The sequence below is a fragment of the Oncorhynchus keta genome, chromosome 23 (assembly GCF_023373465.1).
Source record: "Oncorhynchus keta strain PuntledgeMale-10-30-2019 chromosome 23, Oket_V2, whole genome shotgun sequence".
Lineage (NCBI taxonomy): Eukaryota > Metazoa > Chordata > Actinopteri > Salmoniformes > Salmonidae > Oncorhynchus > Oncorhynchus keta.
The window spans coordinates 25,571,619-25,590,871 of NC_068443.1; the positions used below are offsets into that span (position 1 = coordinate 25,571,619).

At 41.8% G+C, this 19,253-nt stretch overlaps 1 protein-coding gene across 1 annotated transcript in view; it reads right to left on the reverse strand.

Moving 5' to 3' along the window:
* Positions 1-19,253, reverse strand: part of LOC118402060 (contactin-associated protein-like 2) — a 100,121-nt gene that overhangs the window by 60,372 nt on the left and 20,496 nt on the right. The window contains exons 2-7 of the mRNA XM_035799922.2: positions 11,443-11,553; positions 11,089-11,282; positions 8,814-8,961; positions 6,160-6,363; positions 5,509-5,693; positions 4,603-4,746 (exon numbers count right to left, since the gene is read on the reverse strand). Of these exons, the coding sequence (XP_035655815.1) occupies positions 4,603-4,746; positions 5,509-5,693; positions 6,160-6,363; positions 8,814-8,961; positions 11,089-11,282; positions 11,443-11,553 (986 nt within the window). The remainder of the gene's footprint in view (positions 1-4,602; positions 4,747-5,508; positions 5,694-6,159; positions 6,364-8,813; positions 8,962-11,088; positions 11,283-11,442; positions 11,554-19,253) is intronic.

A 19,253-nucleotide genomic window follows, 5' to 3' on the forward strand; every position in this document is an offset into this window, starting at 1 on the left:
TCCCCCCCTTTGAAGAGGGGGATGACCGCAGCTGCTTTCCAATCTTTGGGAATCTCAGACGACACGAAAGAGAGGTTGAACAGGCTAGTAATAGGGGTGGCAACAATTTCGGCAGATGATTTTAGAAAGAAAGGGTCCAGATTGTCTAGCCCGGCTGATTTGTAGGGGTCCAGATTTTGCAGCTCTTTCAGAACATCAGCTGAATGGATTTGGGAGAAGGAGAAATGGGAAGGCTTGGGCGAGTTGCTGTTGGGGGTGCAGTGCTGTTGACCGGGGTAGGAGTAGCCAGGTGGAAAGCATGGCCAGCCGTAGAAAAATGCTTATTGAAATTCTCAATTATGGTGGATTTATCAGTGGTGACAGTGTTTCCTATCTTCAGTGCAGTGGGCAGCTGGGAGGATGTGTTCTTATTCTCCATGGACTTTACAGTGTCCCAGAACTTTTTGAGTTAGTGTTGCAGGAAGCAAATTTCTGCTTGAAAAAGCTAGCCTTGGCTTTTCTAAATGCCTGTGTATAATGGTTTCTAGCTTCCCTGAACAGCTGCATATCACGATGCTGTTCGATGATAATGCAGAACGCCATAGGATGTTTTTGTGTTGGTTAAGGGCAGTCAGGTCTGGGGAGAACTAAGGGCTATATCTGTTCCTGGTTCTAAATTTCTTGAATGGGGCATGTTTATTTAAGATGGTTAGGAAGGCATTTAAAAAAAATATCCAGGCATCCTCTACTGACGGGATGAGATCAATATCCTTCCAGGATACCCCGGCCAGGTCGATTAGAAAGGCCTGCTCGCTGAAGTGTTTCAGGGAGCGTTTTACAGCGATGAGTGGAGGCCGTATGACCGCTGACCCACTACGGATGCAGGCAATGAGGCAGTGATCGCTGAGATCTTGGTTGAAGACAGCAGAGGTGTATTTAGAGGGGAAGTTGGTTAGGATGATATCTATGAGGGTGCCCGTGTTTAAGGCTTTGGGGAGGTACCTGGTAGGTTCATTGATAATTTGTGTGAGATTGAGGGCATCAAGTTTAGATTGTAGGATGGCTGGGGTGTTAAGCATGTTCCAGTTTAGGTCGCCTAGCAGCACGAGCTCTGAAGATAAATGGGGGGCAATCAGTTCACATACGGTGTCCAGAGAACAGCTGGGGGCAGAGGGTGGTCTATAGCAGGCGGCAACGGTGAGAGACTGTTTTTAGAGAGGTGGATTTTTAAAAGTAGAAGTTCAAATTGTTTGGGTACAGACCTGGATAGTAGGACAGAACTCTGGAGGCTAACACCGCCCCCTTTGGCAGTTCTATCTTGTCTGAAAATGTTGTAGTTTGAAATTAAAATTTCAGAATGTTTGGTGGTCTTCCTAAGCCAGGATTCAGACACAGCTAGAACATCCGGGTTGGCAGAGTGTGCTAAAGCAGTGAATAGAACAAACTTAGGGAGGAGGCTTCTAATGTTAACATGCATGAAACCAAGGCTATTACGGTTACAGCAGTCGTCAAAAGAGAGCTCCTGGGGAATAGGAGTGGAGCTAGGCACTGCAGGGCCTGGATTCACCTCTACATCGCCAGAGGAACATAGGAGGAGTAGAATAAGGGTGCGGCTGAAAGCAATAAGAATTGGTCGTCTAGAACGTCTGGAACAGAGAGTAAAAGGAGGTTTCTGGGGGCGATAAAATAGCATCAAGGTATAATGTACAGACAAAGGTATGGTAGGATGTGAATACAGTGGAGGTAAACCTAGGTATTGAGTGATGAAGACATGAGCTGGCCAGTATGTGTAGGTAATTCGGTAAACAGTGCTTTTTTAAAAGATATCACATAGTAGAATTGCAAAAGTGTTGCTCTCCACTTTCTGGAAGACAGAGTTTTGAAATGAGTGAAATGCCCTGTGGAATTAGAGTATGATAGCTAGGGAGAAAATTCTGCCGTTTGATTGCAAATATGCAGAGGGAGTCAAAAAAAGAGAACACACAGAAAGCTGTTGTATAGAACACCTGTCTCCAGATTACATCTTCAAACTAAGGGCAACCATGGCATCCGTGACAGAGAGGAAAAAGCGTCTATCCATGTACACGGGTAAGATAGTCTAGCTAGCTACATTTTCAGAAATTACACGTTTCTAATTGTCAGAAAGTAATTTTCCTTTAAAGTTAAAGCGTACTGTTTGGGTAGCTAGCTAACTTTAGCTGGCAGTCTCGATAGCTAATGTTACGTGTATGATGTGTGTAGTAATATTATTTGTATCGCAGAGCCATTTTCATTGCTAGTTAACATTGAACCTGGTTGGTTAGTTACCTGCAGATTCATGCAGGGTAGTAACGTTATGAGTTGGGATTATGGTTCACTGTTTAGCTAGCTACATGTCTAAACGAAAGACTCCAATATGCAAGTAACCATTTCAATAGAATGTTAATGATGCCCCAATCACCGCCAAGCCTGTCTCTCCTCTCTGGGGAGGTTCCCATTGCTTGGAAGGCAGCCATGGTGCGTCCTTTATTTAAGGGGAGATTAGGCGGATCCTAACTGTTCTAGGCAAATATCTATTTTGCCCTGTTCATCAGAAGTGTTGGAAAACACTTGTCAATCAACTGACTGGCTTTCTTGATGTCTACAGTTCTCTCTGGTATGCAATATTGTTTCTGCTCAGGTTATGTATGTGTCACTGCAACCTTAACTTCTTCGAGATAGGGGGCGCTCTTTTAATTTGATTTTGTCACGAAAAGATGCTCGACTATGCATGTAATTGACAGCTTTGGAAAGAAAAAACTCTGACATTTCCAAAACGGCAAAGATATTATCTGTGATTGCCCCAGAACTAATGCTACAGGTGAAACCAAGATGAAATTTCATACAGGAAATGGTCCAGATGTTGAATGCCCTGTGTTCCAATGTCTCCTTATATGGCTGTGAATGCACCAGGAATGAGCCTGCACTTTCTGTCGTTTCCCCAAGGTGTCAGCAGCATTGTGACGTATTTGTAGGCATATCATTGGAAGATTGACCATAAGAGACTACATTTACCAGGTGTCCGCCCGGTGTCCTCCGTCGAAATTATTGCGTAATCTCCAGCTCCATGCACGTTTCCAGGAGAAAGTGTACTGCCACGAATGATTTATCATCGATAGATATGTGAAAAACACCTTGAGGATTGATTCTAAACAACGTTTGCCATGTTTCTGTCGATATTATGGAGTTAATTTGGAAAAAAGTTTGCGTTGTAATGACTTAATTTTCTATTTTTTTCTTACCCAAACGTGATGAACAAAACGGAGCGATTTGTCCTACACAAATAATCTTTTGGGAAAAACTGAACATTTGCTATCTAACTGAGAGTCTCCTCATTGAAAACATCTGAAGTTCTTCAAAGGTAAATGATTTTATTTGAATGCTTTTCTTGTTTTTGTGAAAATGTTGCATGCTGAATGCTAGGCTTAATCAATACTCTTACACAAATGCTTGTTTAGCTATGGTTCAAAATAATATTTTGAAAATCTGAGATGACAGTGTTGTTAACAAAAGGCTAAGCTTGAGAGCAAATATATTTATTTCATTTCATTTGCGATTTTCATGAATAGTTAACGTTGCATTATGGTAATGAGCTTGAGGCTATAAATAGGATCCCGGATACGGGATTGCTCGTTGCAACAGGTTAATTCCATGTGTAACAACTCTGTGTTGTTGTTTGTGTCGCACTGCTTTGCTTTATCTTGGCCAGGTCGCAGTTGTAAATGAGAACTTGTTCTCAACGAGCCTAACTGGTTAAATAAAGGTGAAAAAAAATAAAAAAATAAACCATCCTTTAGTCTGGAAATCTTTGGTTGTTCACATGTGAATCCTTAAAGAGATGGGTGGGGTTAAGACTTAAGAGGGTGTGAACGATGCTGAATGGGTGTAGAGAAAGAAGTGGTTTACCAAATAATTCAATGGCCATTTTCTCAAAAGTGAGGTTACAAGTTTATCAACTTTCAAAGCAGAATTACTTTCCCATTGTTCTTCAACTGCGGTGTATGATATACAACTTTCTAGCTTGGAGTCTCTACTTTTATCCAATGTAAAAAACATAATTTCAAATGTTGCTACATAAGACCGAAACGAGCCGGTCGGTCACATTTTCACAATATTATTCCGACCTCATAGTATTGAAATATATACAAAACATTTTTAAACTGCACTAGGCCTTTAAATACATTCCATAATATATGTTGTAATTTATTTAAAATGTATGAATGAAAATGTTTTTATACATTATTTGGCCAATTTAAAATATTTCACGTGTATCCTAAAATATTTTTAAAATGTTTCCATATAGGATGACTTCTAAGAAATGTATTTGTTTTCTGTCATAATCACCACAAGGTAAGAGTATCTTCTCTTCTGATTTATGCTACAGTGAGTGTACTGAGATACACTATACTGTTTTATTGTAGTGCCTCAGTGAAAAAGGATCATTATATTGAAGTGAGGTGTTGCAACACTGGACGTTTCAAGTAAGTAATCACAAATACATGGCTGTTCTTACCGTTTATGTTTTCAAGGCAAACCAGTGAATCCAAAACCACCTAGAAAAGATGCTACTCAGATGTTTTGTACATGTCAGAGAAAGGTTCTTACAAAACTTGAAGTATCAATTTTCTTCCTCTTGACCAGGTTGGTAATGTTATCTCCGTTGTAGGTGATGCCCTCCATGCAGCCAACAAAGTTCTCCCTGCCTCCCGAGCTGGGCTTGGCAGAGAAGGGCATGCCTCCAAAACTGATCTAGAGGACACAGAAGGAGAAGAGGAAAAGGGGTCAAGTATTATTTGAAGAGGCTCTGCAGCAGGAGCCACACCTCAGAGCAATTTGTCGCTTTGAATCAAATCAATACAGCAGCATACATCCCTTCAGAGAGTATATTGGTTTTCACTTGTGCCTGATTGCATTAATCTCCACTTTATAATGAATGTATGTATGGTGTTGTGGTTTTTTACTTCTCTTTCCCTGCGGAGCCAAAGTAATTTCCTTCGGTATCGCACACCGATAATTACACAGACAAACCTAAAAGCTGAGCTTTGTACACACAGGGGAGCCGCAGTACAGAGAGAGCTTGCTCCGATTTGGCATCTGTGAACTAACACATCTTCACACAGACCTCTGAGTAACCTGACTCACAGGAGCCAAAGGATCTAATTAAATAATCTCTCATAGCCCCTCTCCTCGTAGAGATAGGGAGGTATGTGAGGAAATGAACCAGAACAATAAACAATACAACTTTATTGGGAGGGTTGTAGAAACTCACCGCATATACAATACAATTAACCAAGACAATATACAAACTATATAGGATTGGAGTCATTAAAATTCCTGTTAATTTAGAAAGTAAATCAAATTTAAATTTCATATTTTCCTAATTGAAAAGCATTGAAGAAAATGTTAAATTTCAGTGTATTGAACATTTTTATGGAATTGACCCCAACCCTGATAGGGAGGGAAGCAAAAAGAGTAACCACTAAGACAATACACAATAAAACTGTGGCCTACCTCATAGTCCAGGTCAAGATGATCAAATTCCCCGTTGGTGCGGAAGTGCTGCGTGTGGCGATCCAGGGTAAAGTTGACATTCCGTCGGTACCGCTCGATAATTACGGAGTGCCAGTGGTCATCATCCAATAAACTTCCACTTGTCACGGAGGTGTGCCCGAGGATGGAACCATACTGATTGCTGCCTGAAGTTTACAAGACATAAACAGATTGAATTCAAGAAAATGCTTAAGGCGACATTTTTCCTATAAACAACAGTCTGACATAGTGAGATAACATTTTACAAATGCTAATTTGTGTAGAATACTGTGATGAATAATTATCTTTCTGACAACAACTATTACTGAAATCCATCAAATAAAAACTGAAGATGATTAATGCATAAGGGCCAGTCATATCAGCAAATATGCAGGAATTGTATCAAGTTTCATCAACTGCCGTAAGTAATTGCCATAAGAAGCTATATTAACAGTGACTACAGTACACTACAGTAGGTGTGCATCCATATGGCACTCTGTTCCCTATATCTTGCACTATTTTTGACCAGAGCACTATGGACCTGGTCAAAAGTAGAGCACTAAATAAGGAATAGGGTGCCATTTGGGACGCACCCAGATATCCCATAGACAGGATCGGATAATGGTCCATTACCCAGGTTGATCATGAGCAGTAGTTTGGATCTCTTCAGCTCCAGGCTGATATAGTCTCCCTGCTGTCCCTCCCCATGCAGGAGCACACCGTTACTGGCCGTGGTTTTAAACTTCAGGGAGATGACATCCTTCAAGATCTTCATCTTCTTCATCTTGAAGCGGTAGGATATCACACCCTGGCCTTCGAAGTTGATCACATCTGCCCCTGAGGTCACCGAACAGTGATAAAGGTTACAGAGCTTAATATCCCCTCTACTGTCCTGTGTCAAGGCTTTTGACATTAAAGGTAATGTGAGTGTTAATGAGAAGAACCTATAGTCCTTTAGAGATCACCTACTGCAATCACAAGCAATATCAAAAAGGTGAGGCAGCTTATACGGATTTCTCTTTTTATAATTGGAGGAAAAGAACAACTGGAGAAAGCGGGAGAAATGACTGTCTCTAATACATATAACCATGGCTGCAAAGTAAGCTTGGGCAGTATCCAGATTGTCATACCTTCATACTGACCTTGTGCCATATCGGGATATCCGGTAATACCGGCACTGAACACAAGCAAGGGGCGCTATTTTCAAACACCACTGACTCTGTAATCCGAAGATTAGCATTGCTAACAAGTACATGATAAACTCCCATAGAGAATGCCATCTAAATGCTAATGAGTGCATTATACAGTCTCTGACCTAATGTATTACGACATTCCAGCTCATAAAGTTATACAAGTAACTAAAAAATACTACAGTTTGCTGCCAGCACAAAACAAATATTAGATAGCAAGGCTTTTAATTTAGGAGGGGATTCTCTGCTGTTACCAAGTGAAGCTTGATTTTGGAAGAAGCTAACCCCTTAGTTAGCTCTCGAAAGCTCTGGGCGGCATTCTGACTTCTCCCTAAAAATGTTCAGCCATTAGCTTTATGAAATTTAGTCTCCGACTGGCTCATGTGTACTACAATCCCAATGCGGTTTTAAAAAGTTTAGAAATTTCAACAATCATCGCTGGCTTTTGAAACACATGGCCTTATCGTTCATCAGTGAGAAAGAATCCTTCAAATAAAAAAAGATACTTACTGTAGCAGTTCTGCACATATCCATACAGCCATGGGTGCCTCCATCCGACCAAACTACACTTCAGCTACACTTCCCGAGTTATGCTTACACACAGTTGTTCAGAGCACGCCAGTTAGCATTAGTACAGGTGGTCACCTCTTTGTCTTCTGTCTGATTTTCGTAAACATGCGCTGTAACAATGACTTATGGCCGTGTGAGAACACTAACTCTAATCCTATCAAGGTGTGTATCAATTTAGTTTTGTATTTTTTATTATTTCTTGCTGATATTTAAGATAATGTCCTTATTCTACCTGAACAGTACCGCAAGCGATGCGTGTTAATCTTCAGAATGAGCGTCAGGACTCTTAAACAAAACTCCCCCGAAGAGATGACGCCTTCGTCCAATGACTTATGTGTAATGGAATGGAACTGAGAGTCATAATCAAGGGCTAACCACTTAGCTTAATAGCTACTAAATTAGCAAACCAAATGCACAACTGTAGAGCATAAAGCACATTTTAGACAATTAACTTAATAGTCATAAGATATCTAGCTGGCAAACAGTTTGTTGTGATCTCCATACTGTAACTACCTGGTGCGTGCTGCACAAGAGTGAATGACTCCGGTCTCTCATCGTTCTGTACTTGTAAACAAACACCACCTGAGTGGGGACTACCGGTAAGCTTCATTATGAAAAGTTATGTGACAGGTGAAATGAACAACGCAATCTTCTTTACTTAAAATTGCTACAAATATTAACATGTATTAAAAATATACTTAGAAGAAACCGCTTCAACGGTATTGGCGTTATTGAAATACCCCGGTATACGGTATATAAGCCTACTTCAAATACTTTCCTGTCTGTTGAGATGTGCCAGCCTATGTGTCTTTAGACAACAGCATGGCATTGTGATATCACCCTGTGGCAACTTTCTCCTTTCAAAAGGTGCTTTCATCTCTTTACCCGGTCTGACAGTCGGATACATCTATTTGCTGTTCAATCTTAAGGGCATGGATGGAGTATTCGCAGTCAGGACTAGTGGCCAGGGGGAACTAGACTGTTCAATTACTAGGGCAAACAAGTTTCTCCTGGTCAGTTTTTCCTTTCTATCAGTTTCTACAGTGTGTAATACAGCATAGGATGGACACGATGAAGGGTGGTGTGGCAGGTGAAAGCTTTGAGGAAAGAAATTGATCAGTAAAGCGTGTTTTTCTGGAGTATAAGGTAACAACAGAAACCAGCCAAGGTAAACAGCCGTTCTCCATCTCCTACTCTATCAAAAACCTGTAGCTGTGTGAATGTCGCTGTTGGTACATAGATCAGTAATGTAATTATGTAAACTCAATTAATCTACATTACTGAGCATATTAATACACCCACCTGACAAATATGATATGATACCAAGATAATTAAAACCTTCAGTATTACATATTAATACACCCACCTGACAAGCCCATATTGGCCAACACCTGATTATTCTCATATTTTCTTCATGTTTTGAATTAAGAGATTCCTTTATGTTCTTCTGTTAAAAGGATGTTCGCATATACTCTCTCTTGTACAGTAGAGTGAGATGTGCATGGATGTACAGTACCGTACACTCACAGTAAGAACAGCCATAGACTTCCACTCTCAAGCCGATCCTCCCCTCCTCGCTCCACTCCAGTGGGATGATGCGGACGTAGCGTGTTATGATTGCATGCTGCAGATCATGGCGGACCACACTCTCGCTGTTGGAGTTGCCTGAAAATGCCTTGGAAAGCAAACAGAAACATAACCTTTAGGTTCCACATTTTGAAGCTAATTACTGTTCATGGGGAGCATTTCAGATGGTGTGTGATATTATTAAAAGTGCCTTAATAATGAAATAATAATACAGAATCATAATGTGGACCAGTAAATAATATGCTGTTCATTTGTCTGATGTGAGTTTGATAGGCAATACCAAGGAATTCCTATAGGGGCTTCCCGGCGCACTCGTTACAAGCGACTTGAAGCCGAAGCTACATCTCTGTGTGATTTATTTCTATATTTCCCCCTTTCAGGTATGAATGCGATTTAATATATTTGTTAATGTCAGAATGTTAATTAGTCACAGCAAAGATGTTTAAAGCATTCAAATGTGTTATTTGTATGTTTAGACCACGTCAAAATGAGCCGTTTTGCTAGCTAGCTTGCTAGAAGGATGCTCACTTACGAGGTGACTTCGTGATCAGAGCGTGCCCAAGAGAGATAAGCACAGCTCCTGTGTGTGTGGTTGGTGAATGGGAACAATGGAACATTTTCAGAAAATGTGAATGTTGTTGTAATCTAAAGCACTAAATATGAATTCATTCAAGGTTATACATGTTTTTGTTATTAGGAGGAAATTTGCATGCTGATAGGAATGAATCCATACAGTATCTAATAAATATAGGAACAGTATATACAAGGATAATCAATGTGGATAATCAATGTGGATAATAAATAGTGGAATACGTGATGCATTTCATTGTCAATTTAAAGAGCGATAATAAAGGATTAATCAAGCCATTGCAATGTATAAATGAGACAATATTGGTTTATTGAACAATTGTAACAGTAATTTAAAGAGAATATTTTGTGCATTTGTAAAAAATTATATATTGTACCTATGTAAATGGTTAATGATTTTATATGAAAAACACTCATTACAAGTGACTTGAAGCTGAAGCTACATCTGTGTGATTTATTTCTATATTTCCCCCTTTCAGGGGTATGACAGGTGCACAACCAAAAGGTTTGTAATCCTAAAAAACGGAAATGAATTACTTCTGGTTCGTTCAGCAATTGCTATGGGGAAAATTCATGGGGAAAGAATAGGGTTTTGGGATAAATGCCCGAAAATAAGGTCTGAGATGAACACAGGCTTAGGAGATATTATATGTTTTGTTCTGAGGTAATATCAGTCAGTCAACATGACCTTGCTGTACAACATTATTCCCCCTCCACTCATTATCCCCCTCCACTCAATATTTTTGTTAAACAGAAAACCCAGACATATGGCAGCAGATCCACAAGGTCTGCCATGAGAGGTGACTGTATAGTTCCCCTAAGGAAAAGCACCTTTAGTAAATCTGCATTCTCTGTGAGAGCTTCCCATGTCTGGAATACACTGCCATCAGACACACATAACTGCACCACATATCACACTTTCACAAAATGCTTGAAGACCTGGCTAAAGGTCAATCAGATTTGTGAACATGGTCCCTAGCTGTGTGTTGCCGCTTTCCATGTTGTCTGTAGCTTGTGAGGTGTGGAAACACTTTGTTGCTTTTATGAATTTTGTCTTGCTGCTTTTTGTTCTATGTTGCTCTGTCTGTATGCTATGTCTTGCTTGTCCTATGTTGCTATGTCTATGGTGCTATTGTCTATATTGTAATTGTTTTTAATAACCTGCCCAGGGACTGCGGTTGAAAATTAGCCGGCTGGCTAAAACCGGCACTTTTACTGAAACGTTGATTAATGTGCACTGTCCCTGTAAAAATAAAATAAACTAAACTAAACTAAACCTTCATTCATTATGAAGCCTTTTATGTGCTTTTTTTATTACATACAGTAAATGCTTAAAGATTTACAAAAAGTGATGTCAGCTGATGAAGATGATCTCATAGAACAAAATGTATAAAACCTCCTAAGCCTGTGTTCCCCACAGACCTTATTTTCGCCATTTATCCAATAACCCTAGAACAACATTTTCCCATAGGATTTGTTCAACAAACCATGGCGTTAGTGCCTACAAAAATACACCATTACTATTGCTCACTTTAGGCTATAATTATATTAACAAAGTACAAACATTTAGAAATGATTGTTGATTAATAGGCATTTCTGATACACGAATGACAACTAACACACTCACCCATATGTTGCCATCTTGCCGATATGGTCTCCAGTTCTTTCCTGTATCACTGTAGAGGAGTCTGTACTGGGTTGTCCAATCAGAGCTGCTGTACCGGCCCTGTGTGGCAATGAAGGTGACTTGCTTCCTGGTGCCCAGGTCCACCTGCAGCCACTGGTAACGGTCAGTGTCCCCCGGAGACCAGCCTCCAGCACCTGAGATGAGAGAAACAATCAAACCAGCAACCATCAGTATCCTCTGCTTCTATGTGGCAAAACATATGTGAGTGAAGTGAATGAGACTGCAGCTTAAAATAATCAGAAGATAAAAATATTGAGAGGTTACGCTTTCATTCGGAATTATTTGAGTTAATACCTCCTCTCCTGTTGAGCTTTGCGTATCCAGCCCCATATCCACCAGAGTACACTGAGGAGCTGGTAAAAGCTGTGTGAGAGAGTGGTGTGGCCAACACTTCATCACATTTCCCTGGAGGGCAACACAAAACACAAGATACAGACAATGGAGGAATGAGTCATCGTCCCATAAAATGACACTTCAGCGTGTTTTAACAATGTTTTTGATTAAGTTCTTTTCTTCCTTACAATTGTATTTTACATTACTGCTCCTTACCATAGACAGGTTTTTGTAGAGAATAGCACGTGATGTATTTTACCATTCACATCCTTGTCTATAGCAGGCCCGTGGTGGTAATGAATGGAAGCAAAGGCCATTCAATATAAGTACAATATGAATACTGGCAAGGCCAATTTCTGTCTGGTTTGGTTATTATTGAACACGTCAATAACAAGACATGAATAGCTTTGAAAAATAAATCAAACGTTCAGCCTGTCATGTTCCTGGTAGACACACTCAATCTTGATGAATAACTTTTAATAGATCAAATCAAATGTTATTAGTCACATGCGCCGAATACAACAGCTGTAGACATTAAAGTGAAATGCTTACTTACGAGCCCCTAACCAACAATGCAGTTTGAAAACAATATGGATAAGAAATAACAGTAACAAGTAATTAAAGAGCAGCAGTAAAATAACAGTAGAGACAATATACAGGGGGGTACCGGTACAGAGTCAATGTGTGGGGGGCACCGGTTAGTTGAGGTAATATGTACATGTAGGTAGAGTTATTAAAGTGACTATGCATAGATGATAACAACAGAGAGAAGCCTCAATGGCAGGAAGCTTGGCCCCGGTGATGTACTGGGCCTTACGCATTACCCTCTGTAATGCCTTGCGGTCGGAGGCCGAGCAGTTGCCATACCAGGCAGTGATGCAACCAGTCAGGATGCTATCGATGGTGCAGCTGGAGAACCTTTTGAGGATCTGAGGACCCATGCCAAATCTTTTCAGTCTCCTGATGGGGAATAGGTTTTGTTAAGCCCTCTTCACGACTGACTTGGTGTGCTTGGACCATGTACGTTTGTTGGAGATGTTGACACCAACTTAAAGCTCTCAACCTGCTCCTCTGCAGCCCCATCGATGAGAATGGGCATGTGCTCGGTCCTCCTTTTCCTGCAGTCGACAATCATCTCCTTTGTCTTGATCACGTTGAGGGAGAGGTTGTTGTCCTGGCATCACACGGCCAGGTCTCCGATATAGGCTGTATCGTCGTTGTCGGTGATCAGGCATGTCAGGAAGTCCAGGATCCAGTTGCAGAGGGGGATGTTTAGTCTCAGGGTCCTTAGCTTATTGATGAGCTTTGAGGGCACTATGGTGTTGTTCGCTGAGCTGTAGTCAATGAATAGCATTCTCACATAGGTGTTCCTTTTGTCCAGGTGGGAAAGGGCAGTGTGGAGTGCAATAGAGATTGCATCATCTGTGGATCTGTTGGGGCGCTATGCAAATTGGAGTGAGTCTAGGGTTTCTGGGATAATGGTGTTGATGTGAACCATGACCAGCCTTTCAAAGCACTTCATTGCTACAGACGTGAGTGCTACGGGTCGGTAGTCGTTTAGGAGGGTCGCTTTAGTGTTCTTGGGCACAGGGACTATGGTGGTGTGCTTGAAACATGTAGGTATTACAGACTCAGTCAGGGACAGGTTGAACATGTCAATCAAATCTAATTTTATTTGTCACATACACATGGTTAGCAGATGTTAATGCGAGTGTAGCGAAATGCTTGTGCTTCTAGTTCCGACAGTGCAAACCAGAAGCCATGAAGACACTTGTCAGTTGGTCAGCGCATGCTCGCAGTACACATCCTGGTAATCAGTCTGGCCCTGCAGCCTTGTGAATGTTGACCTGTTTAAAGGTCTTACTCACATCGGCTGCAGATAGCGTGATCACACAGTCTTCCAGAAAAGCTGGTGTTCCATACGTTTCAGTGTTTGCCTCGAAGAAAGCATAGAAGTAGTTTAGCTCGTCTGGTAGGCTCGTGTCACTGGGCAGCTCTCAGCTTTGCTTCCCTTTGTAGTCTGTAATGGTTTGCAAGCCCTCTGACGAGCATCAGAGCCGGTGTAGTACGATTCGATCTTAGTCCTGTATTGATGCTTTGCCTGTTTGATGGTTTGTCAGAAGGCAAAGCGGGATTTCTTATAAGCTTCCAGGTTAGAGTCCCGCTCCTTGAAAGTAGCAGCTCTAGCCTTTAGCTCAGTGTGGATGTTGCCTGTAATCCATGGCTTCTGGTTGGGGTATGTACATAGAGGTCGACCGATTATGAGTTCAACGCCGATACCGATACTGATTATTGGAGGACCAAAAATGCCGATACCAACTAATTGGCCGATTTTTTTTTTTAATAAAAAAAATGTATTTGTAATAATGACAATTACAACAATACTGAATGAACACTTATTCTAACTTAATATAATACATCAATAAAATCAATTTAGCCTCAAGTAGATGGAGAAGTGTTGGAGAAGAATGTAAAAGTGCAATATGTGCTATGTAAGAAAGCTAATGTTCCTTGCTCAGAACATGAGAACATATGAAAGCTGGTGGTTCCTTTTAACATGAGTCTTCAATATTCCCAGGTAAGAAGTTTTAGGTTGTAGTTATTATAGGACTATTTCCCTCTATACCATTTGTATTTCATTAACCTTTGACTATTGGATGTTCTTATAGGCACTTTAGGATTGCCAGTGTAACAGTATAGCCTCCGTCCCTCTCCTCGCTCCTCCCTGGGCTCGAACCAGCAACACAACGACAACAGTCACCACATCGAAGCAGCGTTACCCAAGCAGAGCAAGGGAAACAACCACCCCAAGGCTCAGAGCGAGTGAAGTTTGAAACGCTATTAGCGCGCGCTAACTAGCCAGCCATTTCACTTCGGTCACACCAGCCTCATCTCGGGAGTTGATAGGTTTGAAGTCATAAACAGCGCAATGCTTGACGCACAACGAAGAGCTGCTGGCAAAACTCACAAAAGTGCTGTTTGAATGAATGTTTACGCGCCTGCTTCTGCCTACCACCGCTCAGTCAGATACTTAGATACTTGTATGCTCAGTCAGATTTATATGCAACACAGGACACGCTAGATAATATCTAGTAATATCATCAACCATGTGTAGTTAACTAGTGATTATGATTGATTGTTTTTTTATAAGATAAGTTTAATGCTAGCTAGCAACTTACCTTGGCTTACTGCATTTGCGTAACAGGCAGTCTCCTTGTGGAGTGCAACGAGAGAGAGGCAGGTCGTTATTGCGTTGGACTAGTTAACTGTAAGGTTGCAAGATTGGATCCCCCGAGCTGACAAGGTGAAAATCTGTCTTTCTGCCCCTGAACGAGGCAGTTACCCACCGTTCCTAAGCAGTCATTGAAAACAAGAATGTGTTCTTAACTGAATTGCCTAGTTAAATAAAGATTAAATAAAAAGGTGTAAAAAAATAAAATAATATACATATATTTTTTAAATCGGAGCCCAAAAATACAGATTTCCGATTGTTATGAAAACGGGAAATCGGCCCTAATTAATCGTCCATTCCGATTAATCGGTCGACCTCTAGTACATACGGTCACTGTGGGGATGACGTCATCGATGCACTTATTGATGAAGCAAATGACTGATGTGGTGTATTCCTCAATGCCATTGGAGGAATCACAGAACATATTCCAGTGTGTGCTAGCAAACCAGTGCTGTAGCTTAGCATCTGCTTCATCTGACCAATTTTTTTATTGACCTAGTCACTGGTGCATTCCTACTTTAATTTTGTGCTTGTAGGCAGGAATCAGGAGGATATAATTATGGTCAGATTTGCCAAATTGAGGTCGAGGGAGAGCTTTGTATGCGTCTCTGTGTGTGTGGGGTAAATGTGGTCCAGTTTTTTTCCCTCTGGTTGCACATTTAACATGCTGATAGAAATTTGGTAAAAGGGATTTAAGTTTCCCTGCATTAAAGTCCCCGGCTACTAGGAGTGCCGCCTCTGGGTGAGCGTTCTCTTGTTTGCTTATGGCAGAATACAGCTCATTCAATACTGTCTTAGTGCCAGCCTCTGACTGTTGTGGTATGTAAACAGCTAGCCTCTGACTGTTGTGGTATGTAAACAGCTATGAAAAATACAGATAAACTCTCTAGGTAGGTAGTGTGTTCTATAGTTTATCATGAGATACTCTACCTCAGGCGAGCAATAGCTCGAGACTTCTTTAGATATCGTACACCAGCTGTTATTTACAAACATACAATGGGCGGCGGGCTGTCTTACCAGACGCCGCTGTTCTATCCTGCCGGTGCACCATATAACCAGCCAGCTGTATGTTGATAGTATCGTCATTCAGCCACGTCTCCGTGAAGCATAAGATATTACAGTTTTGAATGTTGGTAGTTTAATCTTCCGCGTAGGTGATCTATTTTATTGTCAAAAGATTGCACGTTTGCTAGCAGAATGGAAGGAAGTGGGAGTTTATTCAATCGCCTAGGAATTCTCAGAAGGCAGCCCGCCCTCCGGCCACTTTTTCTCCGCCTCCTCTTCACGCAAATCACAGGGATCTGGGCCTGTTCCCAAGAAAGCAGTATATCGTTCGTGTCAGCCTCGTCAGACTCGTTAACCCGTTGAGTGTAGGGGGCAGTATTTAGATTTTTGGATGAAAAACGTACCCAAATTTACCTGCCTATTTCTCAGGCCCAGAATCTAGAATATGCATATAATGGTCAGATTAGGATAGAAAACACTAAAGTTTCCAAATCTGTCAAAATATTGTCTGTGAGTATAACAGAACTGATATTGCAGGCGAAAACATGAGGAAAATTCAACCAGGAAGTGGCCTCTATTTTGAAAGCTCCATTGAATGCCTTGCCTCCATTTAAAGGGATATCAACCAGATTCCTTTTCCTATGGCTTCCCCATGTTGTGAACAGTCTTTAGACATTGTTTCAGGCTTTTATTTTGAAAAAACGAGCGAGAAAGATCACATCGCGTCAGTGTATAGCTGGGTGTCCCAGCTATTGTGTCTCTCTCTCCTATTGACGAAGCTAAAGTCCGGGTTGATATACACTGCTCAAAAAAAATAAACACTTAAACACAATGTAACTCCAAGTCAATCAAACTGTGCACTTAGGAAGCAACACTGATTGACAATACATTTCACATGCTGTTGTGCAAATGGAATAGACAACAGGTGGAAATTATAGGCAATTTGCAAGACACCCCCAATAAAGGAGTGGTTCTGCAGGTGATAACCACAGATCACTTCTCAGTTCCTATGCTTCCTGGCTGATGTTTTGTTCACTTTTGAATGCTGGCGGTGCTTTCACTCTAGTGGTAGCATGAGACTGAGTCTACAACCCACACAAGTGGCTCAGGTAGTGCAGCTCATCCAGGATGGCACATCAATGCAAGCTGTGGCAAGAAGGTTTGCTGTGTCTGTCAGCGTAGTGTCCAGAGCATGGAGGCGCTACCGGGAGACGGGCCAGTACATCAGGAGACGTGGAGGAGGCCGTAGGAGGGCAACAACCCAGCAGCAGGACCGCTACCTCCGCCTTTGTGCAAGGAGGAGCAGGAGGAGCACTGCAAAATGATCTCCAGCAGGCCACAAATGTGCATGTGTCTGCTCAAACGGTCAGAAACAGACTCCATGAGGGTGGTATGAGGGCCCGACGTCCACAGGTGGAGGGTTGTGCTTACAGCCCAACATCGTGCAGGATGTTTGGCATTTGCCAGAGAACACAAAGATTGGCAAATTTGCCACTGGCGCCTTGTGCTCTTCACAGATGAAAGCAGGTTCACACTGAGCACGTGACAGAGTCTGGAGACGCCGTGGACAACGTTCTGCTGCCTGCAACATCCTCCAGCATGACCGGTTTGGCGGTGGGTCCGGTTTGGCGGTGGGTCAGCCCTCCATGTGCTCGCCAGAGGTAGCCTGACTGCCATTAGGTACCGAGATGAGATCCTCAGACCCCTTGTGAGACCATATGCTGGTACGGTTGGCCCTGGGTTCCTCCTAATGCAAGACAATGCTAGACCTCATGTGGCTGGAGTGTGTCAGCAGTTCCTGCAAGAGGAAGGCATTGATGCTATGGACTGGCCCGCCCGTTCCCCAGACCTGAATCCAATTGAGCACATCTGGAACATCATGTCTCGCTCCATCCACCAACGCTACTTTGCACCACAGACTGTCCAGGAGTTGGCGGATGCTTTAGTCCAAGTCTGGGAGGAGATCCCTTAGGAGACCATCCGCCACCTCATCAGGAGCATGCCCAGGCGTTATAGGGAGGTCATACAGGCACGTGGAGGCCACACACACACACACACACACACACACACCCTTTATTTTTTGAGCAGTGTATAATCGATTATATATTGAAAAAAACAACCTGAGGATTGATTATTAAAAAAAAGTTTGATATGTTTCTTTGAACATTACGGATACTATTTGGAATTTGTGTCTGCGATGTCGTGACCACTCGCGCCTGTGGATTTCTGAACATAACGCGCCAAACAACATTTGAAGATCAAAAGGTAAGCGATTTAATTTATTGCTTTTCGTGACCAATCTACTTTGCGGCTTGCTGTTTGTAATTTTTTTTTCTACTGAGAGAGATGTTCTTACATAAATGCTTGGATAGCTTTCGCCGAAAAGCTTTATTGAAATCTGACACACCAGGTGGATTAACAACAAGCTAAACTGTGTTTTGCTATATTGCACTTGCGATTTCATGAAAATTTAATATTTTTTGTAATTTAATTAGAATTTGGCGCGCTGCAATCCAGCTGATGTTGACGTAAATGATCCCGCTAATGGGATGGGTGCATCAACAAGGTAAAGGGAAAAAAGGATTCTGCCCGTCCGTGGTGAGTAATCTCAGTCCTGATGTCCAGAAGTCATTTTCGGTCATAAGAGACAGTAGCGGCAACATTATGTACAAAATAAGTAAACAAATAAGTTAAACAACGCAAATAAAGTGTGCCAAGAAACACAAGGTGACGTCATCACACAGCATACGTCATCAGAGCACAACAGAACATTGTACTGTCTACACTTGGTTTGTTGTTTATATTAAATATGTTTCATTCAAATGATTTTTGCTGCTAAGGATTCCACAGCGCGGTTATCCTTTACGTCTGGGACTGCAAGTTTGTGTTCCATTCTTTGTGTGGATTCCGGGAGGGCTAGCTGGCTGTACTACAGACACCTGTCGTCGTCATGAGAAAGACTTGTTATCTTTTCGTAAAAGAACTGTTTGCAGTAAAGAGCCAACCTGGATACTAAGGAGATCCCGAGGGATATCGACGAGTACCAACAGCTTTACGCTATGGGGGAACAACATACTCCCATCATGGAAAGATCCGACTACCTCACAAAATAACTTTAACCCCCCCCAAAAAGTTGAATCTAGTTTAATCTACAGACACGGACAATTTACTTACCATTGATGTAGAGGCTAGTGCTCTGGCTGGAATCCATGCAACACTGGAAAAGTTGTGTGAGGAGGTAGCAGGGTTGAGGGGGAGTTGAGTTTAGCCAGAGTGAAATTCTCATTCTCCAAGTAGAGAACAAGGCACTCACAGCCAAGGTAAAAATCAACGATTCCAAAATGGTTCCAAAAAAGTTGCTAGTAGACATTTTACATTACATTTAAGTCATTTAGCAGACGCTCTTATCCAGAGCGACTTACAAATTGGTGCATACACCTTATGACAACCAGTGGAACAGCCACTTGCATCTAAATCTTGTTGGGGGAGAAGGATTACTTACCCTATCCTAGGTATTCCTTGAAGAGGTGGGGTT